Consider the following 17,500-nt stretch of genomic DNA (forward strand, 5'->3'; position numbering starts at 1 on the left):
GACCCCCGGCGTCTGGCTCAGGGTGGGAAGTACTCTGCTGCTGCGGCTGTACTCAAGTACATTTTTGAGGTGTCTGTACTTACTTAAGCAATTTAATAGACAGTACTTATGCAACTTTCACTTTGTCGATGTGGTACTTTCGCTCTTACTCGCGTAGTTGCACACCTGCCCGGCGACATGCGACTCATGGGCAAGGCACAGGACAAACGACGGATAAATTGACTGCAGTGTGCCATCTTCTTGTCAAAGTACGGAATAGAAAATCGGATTGTTGACCTCCCCCGCTCCCGCTCCTCTGACCCGTCCGGCCCCCAGAGACATGAAGCACCCTTTAAGGGGCCACAGAATATTCACATTTCAGCTGTTTTTGGCTTGGTACTGGCTGCAAAATCCAGGCCCGTAGTGTGTGTGTGTGGCGTGCATGGCTCCACATGACGCGACGTGTGGTGTTGATCGGCTCTGGAGCTCTGGGCGCGGTGCAGGAGTGGGAGGCCAGGCAGTGATTTGCAGCCGGAGCCGTCCGCGTACGGTGGGATGGTCGGTCACGTTGCGCTGTCGTCTCAGTCTCCCGTGGACGTCAGTAACGACCGCGCCCGAGAGGCTGCAGGTCAAGCCGCGGTCAGACAGACAGTCCGTCTCTCTCTTTATGCCCCTGTTCTAAATCCATCCCTTCTTTTTTCCCTCTGTCGCTGTGATGAAGCCATTGGGAGAGAATTGTCACCGAGCTTTTCTGACTCCCTCCCTCCTGTGTCTCTCTCCCTTTTCTAATTTGATGCCTCCTTCACTGAGTTCATCACCATCACCCAAACAGACTTTGCTGACAATGTGCAGTTGGTTTGACGACTGATCGATCCATCGATCAGTCAATCCATCAAAACGTTATTGTCCGCAAGCCAAACAACCAAATGACGTCATGTAATGTCATGTAAAGTCCCATTGCCATGCACAAGAGGAGACAACGTCATACCAACTTTGCATTTCAAAAGTACCATAATGAAATTTTCAGTAAAATTTATCACATTTAAGGTAGTAAATTGTAAATATCAAAATACGTATTTTATTTATCTCAGGTAATCATTAAAAAAAAACTTTTTGTACCAATTCTCCATCATCTTATTAACATTATGACATCTACATTTGTCAAAAGCACAAAAAAACAAAAACAAAATAGTTTTGTAAAATATATATATGTATATACTGTATATGTGTACATATATACATATCCTTTTCTTTTTTTTCCCCTCCTTGTTTAATTTACAATCCAAATGATTTTCTGATTTGGATTTGGATCATTTCGACCAGTTAAAAATTTGATGTATCGACCGCTCCATGTCTGACTTTTGACCCTAAAACCAGGGACGAAAAGGGGCGGCAGCCTTCACGGTGGGCTCGGTGTCACTGACCCGGTGGGGGAGCATCCGGCGGCCGTCCTTCGCGTCTCATCTCCCACGTGGTCAGCCGGTCATTCTGGACACGGATCAGCGTCCTCCGCCCTGGCGCTGTAACCGGGTCTTTCGTGCCCCGCGGTCCGACCACACCAATTACAATTAGAACAAACATGTCGATGCTGGCGGCGCCATGGATTTATCACACTCGTGGGTGAAAATTAGTTTTCGATTGTGCGTTCATTATTTGTCCGGCTCGTTTCACCTCTGAACCCAGAGATGAAACGAGCGGTGAGCCGGCTGTTTGAATCCTAATGGGGAGGGGAGAAAACAGGAGAAAAACAACTCTTAAATTGTGAAAGTATTACGATGCCCTGCTGCCGTGTCGCTGCTGCGCGGGGTTTAAAGGCTCCTTGCGGTGCAGGGTTTGATGGATGCAGCGGGGATCGGGCGAGGCGGGCGGAGCCCCGATCCGGAAGCACGTCAGCATCCATCATCCTCCCATCCGTCTGTGACGGGCGGCGTGTCCGCGTCAGATCTGCATCGCTGGATGGAGCACTCCGAACAATGCCAAACTTTTATGAGCTGTGAGAGTGATGGCAGCTCCATCTCACTGTGAAGCTCTCTCTCTCTCGCGTTCTCTCTCTCTCTCTCTCTCAATTTTCAATACAGCTCATTTCCAGGGGTCTGTAGTGTCTGCATGCTCTGCCCGTGTTCGCGTGGGTCTTCTCCCCCAGATTCCTCCCGGTTCCCACCCCCTTAAGACACGCACGCCAGGGTGACGCACTCTTGAGCGAGGCATCGGTCAAGATCTGGAGTTGGTCCCCGGGCAGCCCACTGCTCCGTGATACGTCAGATACTCGGATGGGTCAAATACAGAGAACTAACCCCCTGAGGGTGTACACAAAATACAAAAAATAAAATATAAATATAAATAACCTAAAATGAAAACAGTCATCAAAACTGTCCAACTCACGTCTGTTCCCCTTGGCAGTTGATGCCAACAAATTGAAAGGGCGAGGCTGTCATGAATGCTCCATAAACCCCCGACTCCGACCCCTCCGGACCGGCTCTGGACCCGCTTCGAGAGAGCGTTTTCTCACCGGCCGGCTTTCCGGGCACCATCCTTTCCAAAGCGGCGTGTCTGCTGAATCGGATGTCTGGTCGGCGTGGCCGCCGGCCGGGCCCGTGTGCATCGTTCGAGCCGCAGTCCGTGAAGCTTGGGAGTTCCTCTTTGCAGCGCAGCGCTGTTGACCCAGCACGTAGTGCGGTGGATGTTTTTGACTCTTGCTTTCATGGGGTGTTTATTGTCGAAGGCGCTCTGTGAGTGAATGCACTGCTGTACTGTAACAGAGCGCAGCCGCAGGTACAGTAGCACGGCTGGCTTGGCAGTTCCAGAGGCCTGGGTGCGAATCTGGTTTTGGCTCCCGGGAGGAGAGCTGAGTTATTCCTCTACGATAACTCGGCTCTCCTGCCGCTCGTCTGCCTGGAGCGGGGGCTGCATGTTCTCCCGGTGCCTCTGTGGCTTTCCTCTGGGGGATCTGGTTTCTTCCACATCCAGACACTGACTAGAGACTTCCAAATGTGTGCCTGTGTGCGTGCGTGTGTGTGTGCATGCGTGCGTGTGACCATTCAGGGTGACAAGTAGGTGAAGAAAATTAGTCGATCAATGGACCTGCTGGTCGGATTAACCAAAACAGTTTAAAATATGAATGGAAAAGCAACGAGCCAACTGCACTTCAAATTATATAGACATATAGATATATAGATAATATAGTAATAATCTATATAATAATATAAAGATCAATCCTAGAACACCCCCCCTGCCACACACACACACACACACACACACATACATCACATATTCCACGGCATGTGTGTCTGAACATTGTGGAGCGTAGCGCGCTGCAGCTCCACCCGCCTGACCCTGCCGTGTCCCCTACAGTGCCTGGGAACCTGGGCTGCTTCCGGGACAGCGGCGACCCGCCCACCCTGGCAGGGACCAGCGAGACCTCCAACAAGCTGACCATCCAGAACTGCATCAGCTTCTGCAGGAAGCAGCACTACCGGGTGAGCCCTTATCCCGCGGCGTCTGGGACAAAAAGTTTGGTTAAACTTGTTTTACATCGGTGCCAGAGCTGGAGCTGACCCCACAGAACCCCGGCTGAACAATTTAAATCAGCGAGTCGACAAGGTCCGGGAGTGGGCCCAAAATTCCCCACAATATCTCATATATCTCATAATATCTCATACAATTTCGATATGAGACGTGAACAAGGGGCTCCTGTTCGACTCCTCACTTATCTTCAGATACTCTCAGACTCGCAGTGCTTTGTGGACGACGTCAAACATGAGTTCTTATCAGCGCGAGAGTCACAACAGAACGAGCGACTCGAAGCGGAAACGCTCGACAGCAGCAGGAGACCCTGTCTGATGTGGGCAAATAGCAAAATAATTAAGCATGTACCACAGTGATCGTGCGTGACGGCTGGAAATGAACAATTATCAGTCCCTTGGGTACACCCCCCCACCCCCCCCCCCACCCCCCCAAAAAAATATATATAAAATATGACACCCCCACTCTGTTTATAGTCGGCTTTGTGCCGACTATAAACAGAGCCAGGTGTTCATTTTCTGTCTCACTATATCGGTTCAACCACCACCACCCCTGCAGCTAAAACACTGTCACACACACACACACATACGCATACACATGCACACACGTACACACAGGCACATACACGCACAAACACATACACATGTACACACACGTGCACACCCACACGTGCACACCCACATGCACACGCGCACACACGCACACGCACCACACACACCACACACACACACACGCGCACACACACAGACATACACACACACACACAGACACACACACACACATGCATGCGCGTGCGCGCTTCATTCCATCACTCCTCTGCAGAAGTCACAGTGATGTGTGAGCAGATGGGCGTGGTCTGACCCTGCAAGGGGAAGCGAGTGGAGTTCCCAAATGAAGCTGAGTCAGAGAGTGGTTCAGACACCCCCCCCACCACCCCCAAAAAACCCACAAAAAAGCAATAGGGGGCGGGGTTTGTGGGTGGTTGTTTTTCGAGAAATTTCTGAATCCAACGGAAGGATGCGACTCCGGAAAACAACAAGACGCATGTCGGCCTGGCAGGGGCCCAAGTGGGGGGTGGAGGGGCCCAAGTGGGGGGGGGCGGAGGGGGTCGGGGGGCTGGGGGGATGGGTCTGGATTGGGAAATGACGCAGTCGCCACCTTGGCTCGTGTGAATTAATTTTGCGGCGGAAAATTGCACAATGCCGCCCTTTGGAACGGGGGAACAATAGAGCTTTTCAGTGGCGATCTGTGATGGTTTTGACTCCTCACATTCCTCCGTCGCAGGCCGTCGCTGACCGCTTCGAGGTTTGCTCGCCGCGCTCTTAACTTAGAGGATTTTTTTTGTTCAACCCAAACCTGATTTTTCCGTTTTTTCGGGTGCTGGATCCTGTAATGGGAGAAAAGCTTCAGCCCACGGTGGTTGGTGGTTGTAACAGAAAACAGAAATATAACTGCTATATATATATATTATACTTTTATATTATACAGATATACCTACATACTATAACATACTACGTGATACTCATACTATTATGATATATATTACTACTTACACTATATATTATACACATACACATACATAATGTGTATATATTGTACAGTTCTGTTAACTTCTGGTCTTTAGACCTTATCTTATCTAATAGAATAGAATAGTTAATTAATCATTTATAACCTTCTTTCCCTCAGAGGTCTGCTGTGATATTTTTCGTGTTTCGTTGTCACTGCTCCGTGACAAAGGATTTGAGCAGCATTCTATTATTGGCGTTGATCCCGCAGATGGCTGGGATGGAGTCGGGCTACGCCTGTTTCTGCGGCAACGAGCTGGACCTGCGCGACCACGGCGACGCGCCCGGCATGGAGTGCAACCACGTGTGCTTCGGAGACCACACCCAGCCCTGCGGCGGCGACGGCTGGATCATCATCTTCGACAGTGAGGGTCCAACTCTGCCTCTAGACTCTGATGGAGCCTTCAAGCCCATCACCAGCAGCTCACATAAGGAAATAGGCAAAAATAATAAAGCAACGGAATAAATAATATTAAATAGAAAAATGAGGGGAAAAAAGAAAAGGAAAAACTTCAAAATATAACTAATAAAAAAATATAATAAATACACATAATATTTAAATAGTATTTAATAATAAAAAAATGAAAACTATGAAAACCTGCGAAAATGTATAAAAAATGTATAACAATTATGATGTTTTGGGCATCTCCAAAATCGGAAAAGCCTCTTCGGTATCGGAAATACCGGAAAAAAAAAATCTGGAGTAACATCAATGGATGGAGTCGGGATCCATCCATTCACTCTAAAGTGATTTTTGAATCCGTTGAGCCACACGTCCCCAGGATTAGGAGGATGATGTTTGGTGTTTGTGACCTGCAGCCCGAGTGGGAGCCTGCGGGGGGAACTACACGTCCCCGTCGGATGTCATCTACTCGCCGGACTTCCCAGACACCTACGGCCCCGGCCGCGTGTGCTACTGGACCATCCAGGTGCCCGGCTCCGCCGCCATCCTCTTCAACTTCACCTTCTTCCACATCTCCGACCAGACTGACATGGTGGAGCTCCTGGATGGGTACACCAACCAGGTGGTGGCGCGCTTCGATGGGCGGGCCCCTCCCAGGGGGCTGGTCAACGTCACGGGAGACTTTGTCATCCTGTACTTCTACTCGGACCGGACCAACCAGGGGCAGGGCTTCGCCTTGCTGTACCGAGGTGAGGACCGCCGCTGGAAGTGGTGTCGGACGGGCGTGCATTAGTTTCTGCTGAATTAACTAGGAGTTTGGGGTAAAACCTGGTCCCTCCAGGATGTTGCAGAGGTTGTTTTTTTTATTTTTTTATCGTTGCCACCAAAGATGTTGCTAATGGTTTGGAAACTGGAAATAATAACATCTGGAAACTGATTTTGCTATCCTTCCAGTAATAAGTCTGCGGAGGTTAAATCAGCCAAATCAAATTGACACAGCGAGCACAAAGTCAAAGATCTGGCTCTTTCTCCTCGATCACTTGGAGATGTTTATAAACATCGTGGCCCCTCCCACTCTGCCCCATAGCGACCATATTTGGTCGAGTGACAGGAAGTTGCCGTGGAGGCATTTGGTTTAATCAAAAATTAAAGGGCATGTTGTTGAAATAGGTTTTTGCTGTAGATACTGTAGCTTGCAGTAGTGGAAAAATACCCCAAATATTTCCATATTTTTGGGTAACGCATAAGAGGCTCTGCATTGCGTCAGACGCATCTTTCACTCTGACATAAGAAAACATTTGCTGTAAACGTAGCCCCGGGTGTTGGCCTCTTTCAGCCGAAGCAGGTGGGGGTGGGGCAGCGTCACCTCTGGAGGAGGGTGTGGTTCTATGGGTCACGCCTGTGCTTGTTCAGTAGCGACGCCGAAGGAAAGTATCGCGATTAGGGTAGCGGGGGGGTCCTCATGATAAACCCATCCACCCACCAACCCGCAAACACATAAAAAGTCGGCCATGCGGGAAAACCGCAGACCTGGCAACTCTGAACTGGGCTCCAGTCACTGCTGGGTGTGACAAGCTTTACGACAAGTTTTCCTCCTATTTTATTTACGACATGAATCAAAAAACTCAAATAAAGTAGAGATAAATCCAAAAAAAATACCGAAGTACACACAGTAACAAAGTATTTTTACTCCGTTAATTTACACCACGGGAAGTTCGAGATTTTTCTCTCTTTATTTCGATCTGTTGGTACCTTTTTCTTGCCGGTTCATGACACAAACGCTGTATCAGGTGACGAGAAACCAGAGTCGGGCCGAGGTCCCGCCCCATGAGCGCACGTGTGACACTGTTGTCTCCGGACCTCCGAAGCCGCCGGGCAGCCCCCCCACCCCCCCGGCGAAGCCACATTTGCATGGCAGTTTCTTATGCCGTCGATCGCTGCGCTTTGCATAGAACCCGACTCCCAGCTCGCTGCGCAGACGAGCGCCCCCCACCCCGGCCCGGGCAGACATCACTGCGCTCGGGGCCTTTTCTCTTTTCATTTGTGAGGCAATGTCTCAACGCCGCCGGGCGATGGGGCACATTTAAATGTTTGCGGTTTAAATGTCGTTAAACTGCCACAGCTACGCAGCGTCTATTTTACCCTAACCCGAATATATTTAATGCCTCTGTGCCCCAATTCGGGTTTGGTTTGTTTGTACGCGCTATCCTGGTGAGAAATATTGTGAAACTGTGGAAATGGGATCAGTTGAAGCTTCTTCTGCTTCGGTGCACACTGAAACGATGGACTTTTACACAACACACACACACACATATATTTTTATATATAGTCAGTTGTATAGTACATGATATATTATATGTAAAGTGCTTTCATTTGTTGCATATTTTAACAATATATTTTATGATTTATACCTCTTTAAAAAGAGTCCCAGGCATGCCAGGAGGAGTCTAATAACACATGAGATTGACAACTCGGCGTGTTATCAGAAGGCTTCTGCAAAGCCCGTCCAGGAATTTCAATCGACTTTGAAATTCATACACAGTCCTCACATCACTTTATTTATATTTATATTTATGTTAATCTCACACACAAGCCTTTCCCGGCCTCACAGCGACTGTTGAGTATTTTGGCACTCCATAGTACACTCAGTACACATGCTGGAGTACGACGACAGAGCTGTGAGAAGTCATTCATCGTATTTCGGGATCGCACTGTATCTGACATTAAGGACGGGGGGGGGGCTCGTCGCACCTGGGGGCAATTTATTCCCCGGTCCTCCTCCTCCTCCTCTCACTCCTACTCTCCCCCCACTTGTAATTCCGTGCCATTTCTCTCACCCCGCCGTGTTTCTGCGACAACAACATCGTCAGGCCAGAGTGTGACCTCGCGGCGGAGGAATCTCTCCCCCCCGCCTCACATTTCTGGCACCCCGCGGGACGGCCGCCTTGCCAACAAACGGGATTGGCAATCCGCAATCTGAGACATCTCATTTGGAAAGGTCAGCTCGTGAACATATACGGCATAGGTCCTTTTTTTTTTTCCTCTACTTTGACTCAGAAACCAAAAAGGAGGGAAGATGGAGGAATGAGAAGGAGCTGTCAGCGGAGTGTAAAGGGCAAAGAGGTTGACAGAGAGTCAGACAGGCTTTTCTGTTCGGCTCTTCCGTCACATTCGCTTAAAAACAAGCCGTTGGAGTTAAATCCAGTCCAAAGTAACACAGTTTCAGGACTGGAGCTGAAGTGAAGCTTTAATACTTTTATTTTCCATTTTTTTATTTTTTTACCTGTGCTGTCAACATGCTGGGCATTCTTTAATCATCAAGAACTGCTGCAATAACTCTGTCCTGTGGACGACCTGTTGGACGAGCAGAGCACAGTTTGTTTCACAGAACCACCACCAATCCCCCTCTTTGGAAAACCATCTTACCATGTTTTGGTCTTTAAACAACTAATCATTATTACTACTCCAAGAGGGTGGAATCACCACAGGTGAGACAGATAGACATAGACCAAACAACAACATGTACATGGAAAAACATAAACATAGAACTAAACAACAACATGTACATGGAAAAACATAAACATAGAACCAAACAACAACATGTACATGGAAAAACATAAACACAAAACCAAACAACAACATGTACATGGAAAAACATAAACATAGAAACAAACAACATCTACATGGAAAAACATAAACATAGAACTAAACAACAACATCTACATGGAAAAACATAAACATAGAACCAAACAACAACATCTACATGGAAAAACATAAACATAGAACCAAACAACATCTACATAGAAAAACATAAACATAGAAACATCAGACGGCAACATGTATCAATATAAGTCCAGTTCTTACCATGTTTTGGTTTTTAAACAACTAATCATCATTACTACTCCAGGAGGGTGGAATCACCGCGGTTGAGACAGATAAACATAGAAACAAACAACATCTACATGGAAAAACATAAACATAGAAACAAACAACTTGTACATGGAAAACCATAATAACAGAACCAAACAACATGTACATGTAAAAACATAATAATAGAACCAAACAACATGTACATGGAAAAACATAAACATAGAGATAAACAACATCTACATGGAAAAACATAAACATAGAAACAAACAACACTTACCTGGAAAAACATAAACATAGAACCAAACAATTGTACATGGAAAACCATAATAACAGAACCAAACAACATGTACATGGAAAAACATAATAATAGAACCAAACAACATGTACATGGAAAAACATAATAATAGAACCAAACAACATGCACATGGAAAACCATAATAACAGAACCAAACAACATGTACATGGAAAAACATAATAATAGAACCAAACAACATGTACATGGAAAAACATAAACATAGACGCAAACAACAACATGTACATGGAAAAACATAAACCTGGAAACATCAGACGGCGACATGTATCGATATAAGTCCAGGAAAACTGGAACAGCAATTGGTCACGTGGCCTCCTCCTGTGATTGTTATGGCAGTAAATGAGGGAGGGAAGGAGAGGAATTGCAATCAGCAGAGTGCTGGGTGAGCTTTCACACTTTTAACATCCTGAATAACGATAGAGTAGGTGCAGAGGAGTAGAGGTAGAGGTCGTAGTTCCAAGTCCCGAGTTCTGCTGTTGAGTGAAAACTGATGACGTCCCTCATTGGCTGCCGTAGCTCAGCTGTGTCCCAAATCGTGTACCAGCATGCTGTTCAGCACGCCATATCAGTGTTTATTATATGTTCCAAGCCATAATATGCTCAAACAGTATGCAACAGTATTCTCGACACTGGATCAATTTGAAAGATTCCAATGATAGAAAAATAGATTTTAGGCAAAAAAAAAAAACCACCCGAGTTTTATCTTATCTTAACACATGTTGATAACGCACACGTTCCTGACAACAGACAGATCGTGGAACGTTAATCAATCAAAATCAATCAATCAACATCAGCCGTGTGATGAAGGTGCGTCTCTGGTCTTTGCGCAGCACTGAGAGGCCCGGACACCAAATCCCCTGAGGAGGAGGAGGAGGAGGAGGAGGAGAAGCGTGAGGCAGAGGAAGAGGAGGCCAGCAGCACGGCGGGGCCCCCGCTGGATGGCGGCGTCACTGAGGGCCCCAACGGTACCGCCAACGGCCGCTCGTCCCAGATCGTCTACGTGATCACGTCCAGCCCCGGCAAACCAGAGCGGAATATGCCAGGTCAGTGGGCTGGACCCAGGGAGAGCAGCGGACACAGCGCTAGTATGTCCCACACACTCACCTGCCACTACACTCACGCTACTCTACCACTACTCTACTCTACTCTTCTCTACTCTATTCTACTCTACTCTACCACTACTCTGACGGTGCTCTACTCTACCTCTACACTACCTCTGTCTCTACTCTACCTCTATCGATACTCTACTCTGACACTACTCTACTGTACCTCTACACTACCCCTATCTCTACTCTAACACTACTATACCTCTGCTCTACTGTACCTCTACTGTACCCCTCAATCTCTACTATATCTCTACTCTACCTCCACTCTAACACTACTATACCTCTGCTCTACTGTACCTCTACTGCACCCCTCAATCTCTACTATATCTCTACTTTACATCTCCCTTTTCTCTTCTCTACCTCTATTCTACCTCTACTTTACCTCTACTCCACTTCTACTCTACACCGTTTTCTACCTCTTCCCTTACTCTATGAGGGATGAGAGGATTTTAGTCGATATCTTTCCATCAATGTATATGATTTGATTGTTAAATTCATCAAAATAAAGACTTAATAAAGGTGTTAATATTTTGTTAATATTTTTCTGTTTATTTGTTTGTTGTCGTGGCGTTGATTCATCTGACTGTGTCGGAATGTTCTATCAGAGGTTTCTCGACTAAGTCTAGTCGGTACGAAGGACATTGTCTCACAAGCTGCGTTTGACGCTGCTTTATGCTTTGATTGATTGCTTGATTATCACAAACACGTGAATATAACATGAAATTACACGTGAAAATCTTTTGTTTTTACCGACTCAGTTGTGAAGTCACAGCTGGTCTGTGTGCTCAGCGCCTGCACAAAATCAGCCCCTGGTCAGGGCTTTGTCCGGTGAATGGACGTACGCTCTTCTTTTCTTGGCAAACATCACTGTTTTCTTTCCCTGGCTCTGTTCTGTTTTGTTCCAAGACCAAAGACTAACACATGTGCTCGGGTAATGCATCAGGCTCTCGTTTTTGGGAGGGCTTTTACAACCAGGTGTGATGGGGTCGTCGTTCCCTTGTTTAAACCTCTGTCTGTGTGGATTTGCTGCGTTGCCTCCCTGCGGTAACTGATGTGCTGCATGTGTTGCTGTGTTGGACAGTGTGGACCATCTACGCCCTCGCTGCCCTCCTCACTCTGACTGTCATAGCCATGGTGGCAAAGCTGCTACTGCATATCACAGTCAAGTAAGTATATATGTGACAAGAGGAGTCTGCGCTATGCACATTTTTTTCCCAAATGTATGCACCTTTCGTGTTTTGTTGAGCAACTGTTGGCACAGCAATTTCCTTACGACGACACACGCGTTAAGGTGTCATTTGTAAACACTGACAAGTTCAAATAAGACCTTTAAGAGACACTGTATAACCACCCATTCTTCTCTCTGGCTCTCTTTTGTACCTTGTTTCCTCTCCTCTTTCCTTCTTCTGCTTCTCCTTCCCAGGTCTCCCAACATCCCCACGGTGAGCGGCTCGGATGCCTGCAGCCAGAGCACGGCCTCCTCGGAGCCCTGGATCATCCTCTACAGGCCGTCCACCATCTCACTCTTCAAGAAGAAGCTCAAAAACCACCACGGGGACCTCAGCCCCCTGGTGGGCAACTAGGGGCACTCAAGCCTCTACAGCTGACACCAATATCGCCACCCACCGCTACTGTGCACCATGGCTGTCAGGTACCAGGCCCTCGGACACTAGAACTCTACAACGGCGCTTAGCTAACAAGCCAATGACTGACCGCGTGGCTAACGATGACTGACTAAGTGACTGCTACTGTGAAGGCTTGCGGGGCCATGGGGCCGGGCCCCTCCCAGGCTGCACCGGGAGCCTCCCCGAGCCCCCCGTAGAGGAAGAGGGCGAAGGCGGGGCCGCCAGTGTCTGTGGTGCGGCAGAGGAGAAGGGAGGATGGACGGGAGGACACATCTACGGCTCTGAGAACAAACACTATGACGCTTTGAAGTGCAGTCTGCTTTTCTCCTGACCGTCGTCCGTGGAACGTCCCGACACTCGCCGGCGTGGCCCGCCGAGGGCCGAGGGCCGAGCAGTGACCTCCCAAACTAAAACCCTTCAGTGTACCGCCGCTCCGCCACCGGGCGTGCAACGGCCGACTTCTCTGTCCCCAGCTGGGGAGACCCTTCAAGGTGCTCCAGAGTCAAGACGGTGCCTCGACACTATCAAGGAGAGGATCAAGCAAATGAAAACTTAACAGTCCTGAGTCACCTCGTCTAACCGTCTCACACGGATGATCAAAACTCGCTTGCAGCTAAAAATCTGACCCGTCTCACCCAACAAGAACCCGCCGGAGAACCGCAGAGGGGTCCTGCTCCTCTGATTCTCCGTACATCGAAGTGTCTGAGAGGAGGAAGTCCCAAAAGGTCACAAAGATGTCGTGTCACTGTGGGCATGAAAGTAACTGAATCTAGATCTTAACGAGAGGAGCAGGAAACCAGGTGGGGAGAAAAATGGTGCGGTACACGAGAGGGGGCTCGGCAGTTTTGTCAGAAAAGCAGCGTTTAGAGGGTCCTGGGAAGGTCCGAGGGAGTTGTCCGAGCCTGTCTGTGGGTGGGAGCCTCTCCGGTTTGATGGTGTTCAAGTGCCTTAAGGACCTTGAGGACCTCCCGTCTCTGATCCACACACTGCAGAAAGTCAATGGTAAAATTGTTTTAATAAAAATACATGAAGTGGGGAAAAGTTATGTCAAATTGTGATAGAAATGATCTTCTCGCTCTAGAAGTTACTTCTCTCAAAGTGGCGAGAATCAAAAGTTCCCTGTTGTCTTTAAAAAGTTTAAAAAAGTTCATTATTTCACTCCAAGGAAACCCCAAAAATGAACTATTTTAATTCAATATCAGAGGTGAAGACATATTTTTGACCAAAAAAAAACCCCACAAATCTTACACACACCATTCCAGGCCAGTTGATTTATCTAATAGTAATAAAAAAGGTATTTGTTTATTTTTTTAGTACTTTGTGTTTTGTTAATGTTCACTGTCAGCCACGTGAGGACTCCTTTAAACGAGCGCACTACAAATAAAGCTTCCCACGTCTAAATTAAGTCATATCTTTCCACTTCCATTCACGAGATCTGAACTGCGTTCTGCTTTATCAAAGGTGTATTCCTGAGAAAAAGCAACGGAAGTTTCGTGGCCATTTGGAAAATCTCTCAAAGCTATTTTAGGAGGGGGGGAAAATATTTTGAGACTAAACGGCCAAAAGACTGAGTTTAGACATATATTTTGTCTCTTGGAAAATTGGACTGTTTTTCAGAATGAGGTGTCGACCACTGATCAACAGCTCCTCCTGTGTGATTTATAGGAAGAAACAGAAAAAAATCAATCCCGAAAATTAAAAAAAACAATTATTTTACAGAAAGAGATCAAGTGCAGATCAAACATGAGCATAGACTGTTTTGAAACAGAGCCCTTTGTTTTGGACAAAAGGCAGGATTTAAAATCACTCGTGTCTGCCAGCCAACACCTCCGTGTTCTTACTTTCTGCTTGGTTTTCTGTGTTTGTGTTTTATGTAAATTTGAATCATCTCATATTTCCGCAAAGCGTTTGAGAGATGCGGTTTTTTTTTTCGTTTTGTTTTTACTTTCTGACCTCCACCGCGCTCCGGGCTGGGACGCTGTTTATCAGAGGGTGGAGCTACACCTCTATTCACGGGACTGGCGGACGTGCACAGAACCTTTTTGCTTGTCGTCTTGGGTTTCGGCCCAAAAGGTTGGGCGCAAACATTGCCTCAGTTCATCTCTGTGACATTTAAACTATTTGTGAAAGGTCAGAAACCACTGCTTTGCTGTTGGCATAGTAATCTGCTTTTCCCTGCCGTGGGGGCCGGGACGTTGGCTTTCAGAAATAAGATATTTTTTTAAAATTCCTATCGTTCCCCCAAGAATCCCCCGATCGCCTCCTGGAAAAGACGTCCGGGCCAAAACTGGTGATGCACTTACGATTGACTCCACCCGCCACACGAGGCGGTGCTTATTCTACTTATTCTCTTTTGGGATCCAACTTAATTCGGGCACTTCCCTCGCGGCAACCAAAGCACTTGAGTGTTTCAGAAAACGTCGAAAGGTCAAAGAGGTGTCATAAAGGTTTTGGGACTTGTTTCATCCTCATCAAATGTTCGTCGAAAAAAGTGACCTCATGCCATGTGCTGCCTCCCTGCTCGGCTGTCACTCATTTTTTTGTTGTTGCGAGGCACGAGCACATGCCCGTGGGTCTGCAGGGCTCAGAGCGGCCCATGCGGAAGGAGGGAGAGAGGGGGAGAGAGAGAGAGGGGGAGGGAGAGAGAGAGAGAGAGAGGGAGAGAGAGGGGGGGGGGGGGATTGGGGGAGGTGAGCGCAATGGGAAAAATTAATGTGTGGTCAAATCAAAGACAAGCTAACTGAATCTGACAGTTCGAATCTCGCGAGGGCAGATCTGTTTGGATAGCCTGGTGAGTTATGGCCCACGTCCCGTTTTGCGGCGCGGTCCAGTCAGTCGGAACATTCCACCTCGCCAGCGCCGGGGAGCGGCCGGCGGCCGGCGTGCACGTCACCAGGGGCCCTGTGGGAAACAACACGGAGGAGTGGACGCCTTCATGTTTCCACAGAATTGTAAATAAGGAGTAGTGAGGAAATTAAAAAAAAAAAAAAAAAGCTTAATTTATACAGTAAATTATTGTTATTTTGTATGTGAATGGGATATAAAGTATCTTTTGTATCAGTGAAGTACCTTTGTAGTTTTATTTAATGTGTCCTGGTTGCAAAATAAACACTGTTTGCATGTTTCTTAACCTTGTGTTGGGCACTGAGTCTTCAATCAATCAATAGATAGATAGACAGACAGACAGACAGACAGACAGATAGATAGATAGACAGACAGACAGACAGACAGACAGACAGACAGACAGACAGATAGACAGACAGTCTGACAGACAGACAGACAGCCAAACCGACAGACAGACGGATAAACGGATAGATGGATAGACAGACAGACAGACAGACAGATAGATAGATTGATAGATAGATACATAGACAGACAGACAGATAGATAGACAGACAGACAGACAGACAGATAGCCAAACAGACAGATGGATAAACGGATAGATGGATAGACAGACAGACAGACAGACAGACAGACAGATAAATAGATAGACAGACGGATAAATGGATAGATGGATAGACAGACAGACAGACAGGTAGATAGATTGATAGACAGACAGACAGACAGATAGCCAAACAGACAGACGGATAAACCGATAGACAGACAGACAGAAAAATAGATAGACAGATGGATAGATGGACAGACAGACAGACAGACAGACGGACAGATGGATAAACGGATAGATGGATAGATAGACAGACAGAAAAATAGATAGACAGATGGATAGATGGACAGACAGACAGACAGATAGACGGACGGACAGACAGACAGACAGACAGACAGACAGATGTATATATATATATATATATATATATATATGCGTGTGTGTGTGTAATGATATAGAGTGTATGATATTGATATGTACATATACATTATACTATACTGTTTATATTCTCTGTTATGATTCTAATTGATGTTTCTGTTGTTCTGCAGAGAATTAGTTCCTTCTGTGTGAAAAACATCCCAGAGTTGGTTTTAATCATCTTCTGATGTCTGTTCCCAAAGGAGCAATGAATCCTGACTCAGATAATGATAATGAATTAGTTGCTTGGTAATTGGATCAGCGTGGTTCTTCATTATGGGATGGTAAGGAGGGCCGTTCCTCGGTGTGAGGGAGTTCTTCTCTTTCAGGAACAACCTGATCAACACGCCTCACGAGCTCCGATGGGATTTTCACCTTCATCAATTAATCATTTCCCCATTAATACCCATCTAAATATTTGAACATGCGCGTGATACTGCAACAATCTTTGATGCATATCTCCCATAATGACGGATGATGAAATTCTTGGTGATTTTTTTTCCGTAATTCGGTAAAGCTTGTGTTTCATTAAAAACTGGACAGGCCGTGGATTCAGCACACGTCACCTGTGACGTGAAGTCTACAAACAAACGAGCAAAACACCGTGCACCGCATCCAACATCACCTTTCTATGGGCAGGGCTGGAAGTCATTATTTCAACTGGAATTAAATAGTTGAGGCTGTTTTTTGTGCGTTCCCGCTTTTTTCCGAGTATTTTTCCGAGTCTTTGATTTTGCTGATACTTAAAGTGGTAATCTGTAGGATCGTATATTTGGTACTTTATTTGGCTGCTGCCTTATTAGAAACAGCCATTCAATGTGTTTGTGTTAGGCGTGCACTCCTCTATGCGCTGTTTCCATCGTTGGTGGTGGTGGGGTCCGCCTTGCCTGGTGAGAATGCAAAGATGGATATTGCCCAACAACTGAAAGGCGGCCGTGGTGAACCGGCTGAAGCTGCGTAGCTGGTGGAGCGGAAAAAGGAGCGGAAGGATATCCTGGAGTGACCAATAGGAATGAATGGATTTCCGGTTTGTCGCTGCCGTTTGTCGTATTCAGTGTGACCCAAGACGAGGGTTTGGAAAGGAATCCCGGGACTCGTGGCAAACTCTGCCGGCACGGACACCGAACCTTTTCACGGTTAACGTGTTTTTCAGACACTTCACATGGAGGCTTTGTCCTTTCTTTTAGGGGCCGCCCGGGTTTTGGAGGAGGTTTTTCCAGGGTTTTGAGAGAAACTCAAACTGACTTTGCTCGCACATATAATTAATTCCATAGAGATCTCTAATCGTAATTAGACACAGTGTTTGCTATGTGAC

At 46.8% G+C, this 17,500-nt stretch overlaps 1 protein-coding gene across 1 annotated transcript in view; it reads left to right on the plus strand.

The window, feature by feature from the left end:
• kremen1 (kringle containing transmembrane protein 1) overlaps nucleotides 1-12,341 on the plus strand; it is a gene marked incomplete at both ends in the record, with an annotated part of 50,109 nt that extends 37,768 nt beyond the window's left edge. The window contains 6 exons of the mRNA XM_080003766.1: nucleotides 3,331-3,455; nucleotides 5,278-5,431; nucleotides 5,886-6,218; nucleotides 10,483-10,737; nucleotides 11,840-11,924; nucleotides 12,182-12,341. Coding sequence (XP_079859892.1) covers nucleotides 3,331-3,455; nucleotides 5,278-5,431; nucleotides 5,886-6,218; nucleotides 10,483-10,737; nucleotides 11,840-11,924; nucleotides 12,182-12,341 — 1,112 coding nt within the window. The remainder of the gene's footprint in view (nucleotides 1-3,330; nucleotides 3,456-5,277; nucleotides 5,432-5,885; nucleotides 6,219-10,482; nucleotides 10,738-11,839; nucleotides 11,925-12,181) is intronic.
• Nucleotides 12,342-17,500: the final 5,159 nt, after the last annotated feature.

Source organism: Zeus faber (genome assembly GCF_960531495.2).
Source record: "Zeus faber genome assembly, chromosome: 7".
In the NCBI taxonomy this organism is placed as follows: Eukaryota; Metazoa; Chordata; class Actinopteri; order Zeiformes; family Zeidae; genus Zeus; species Zeus faber.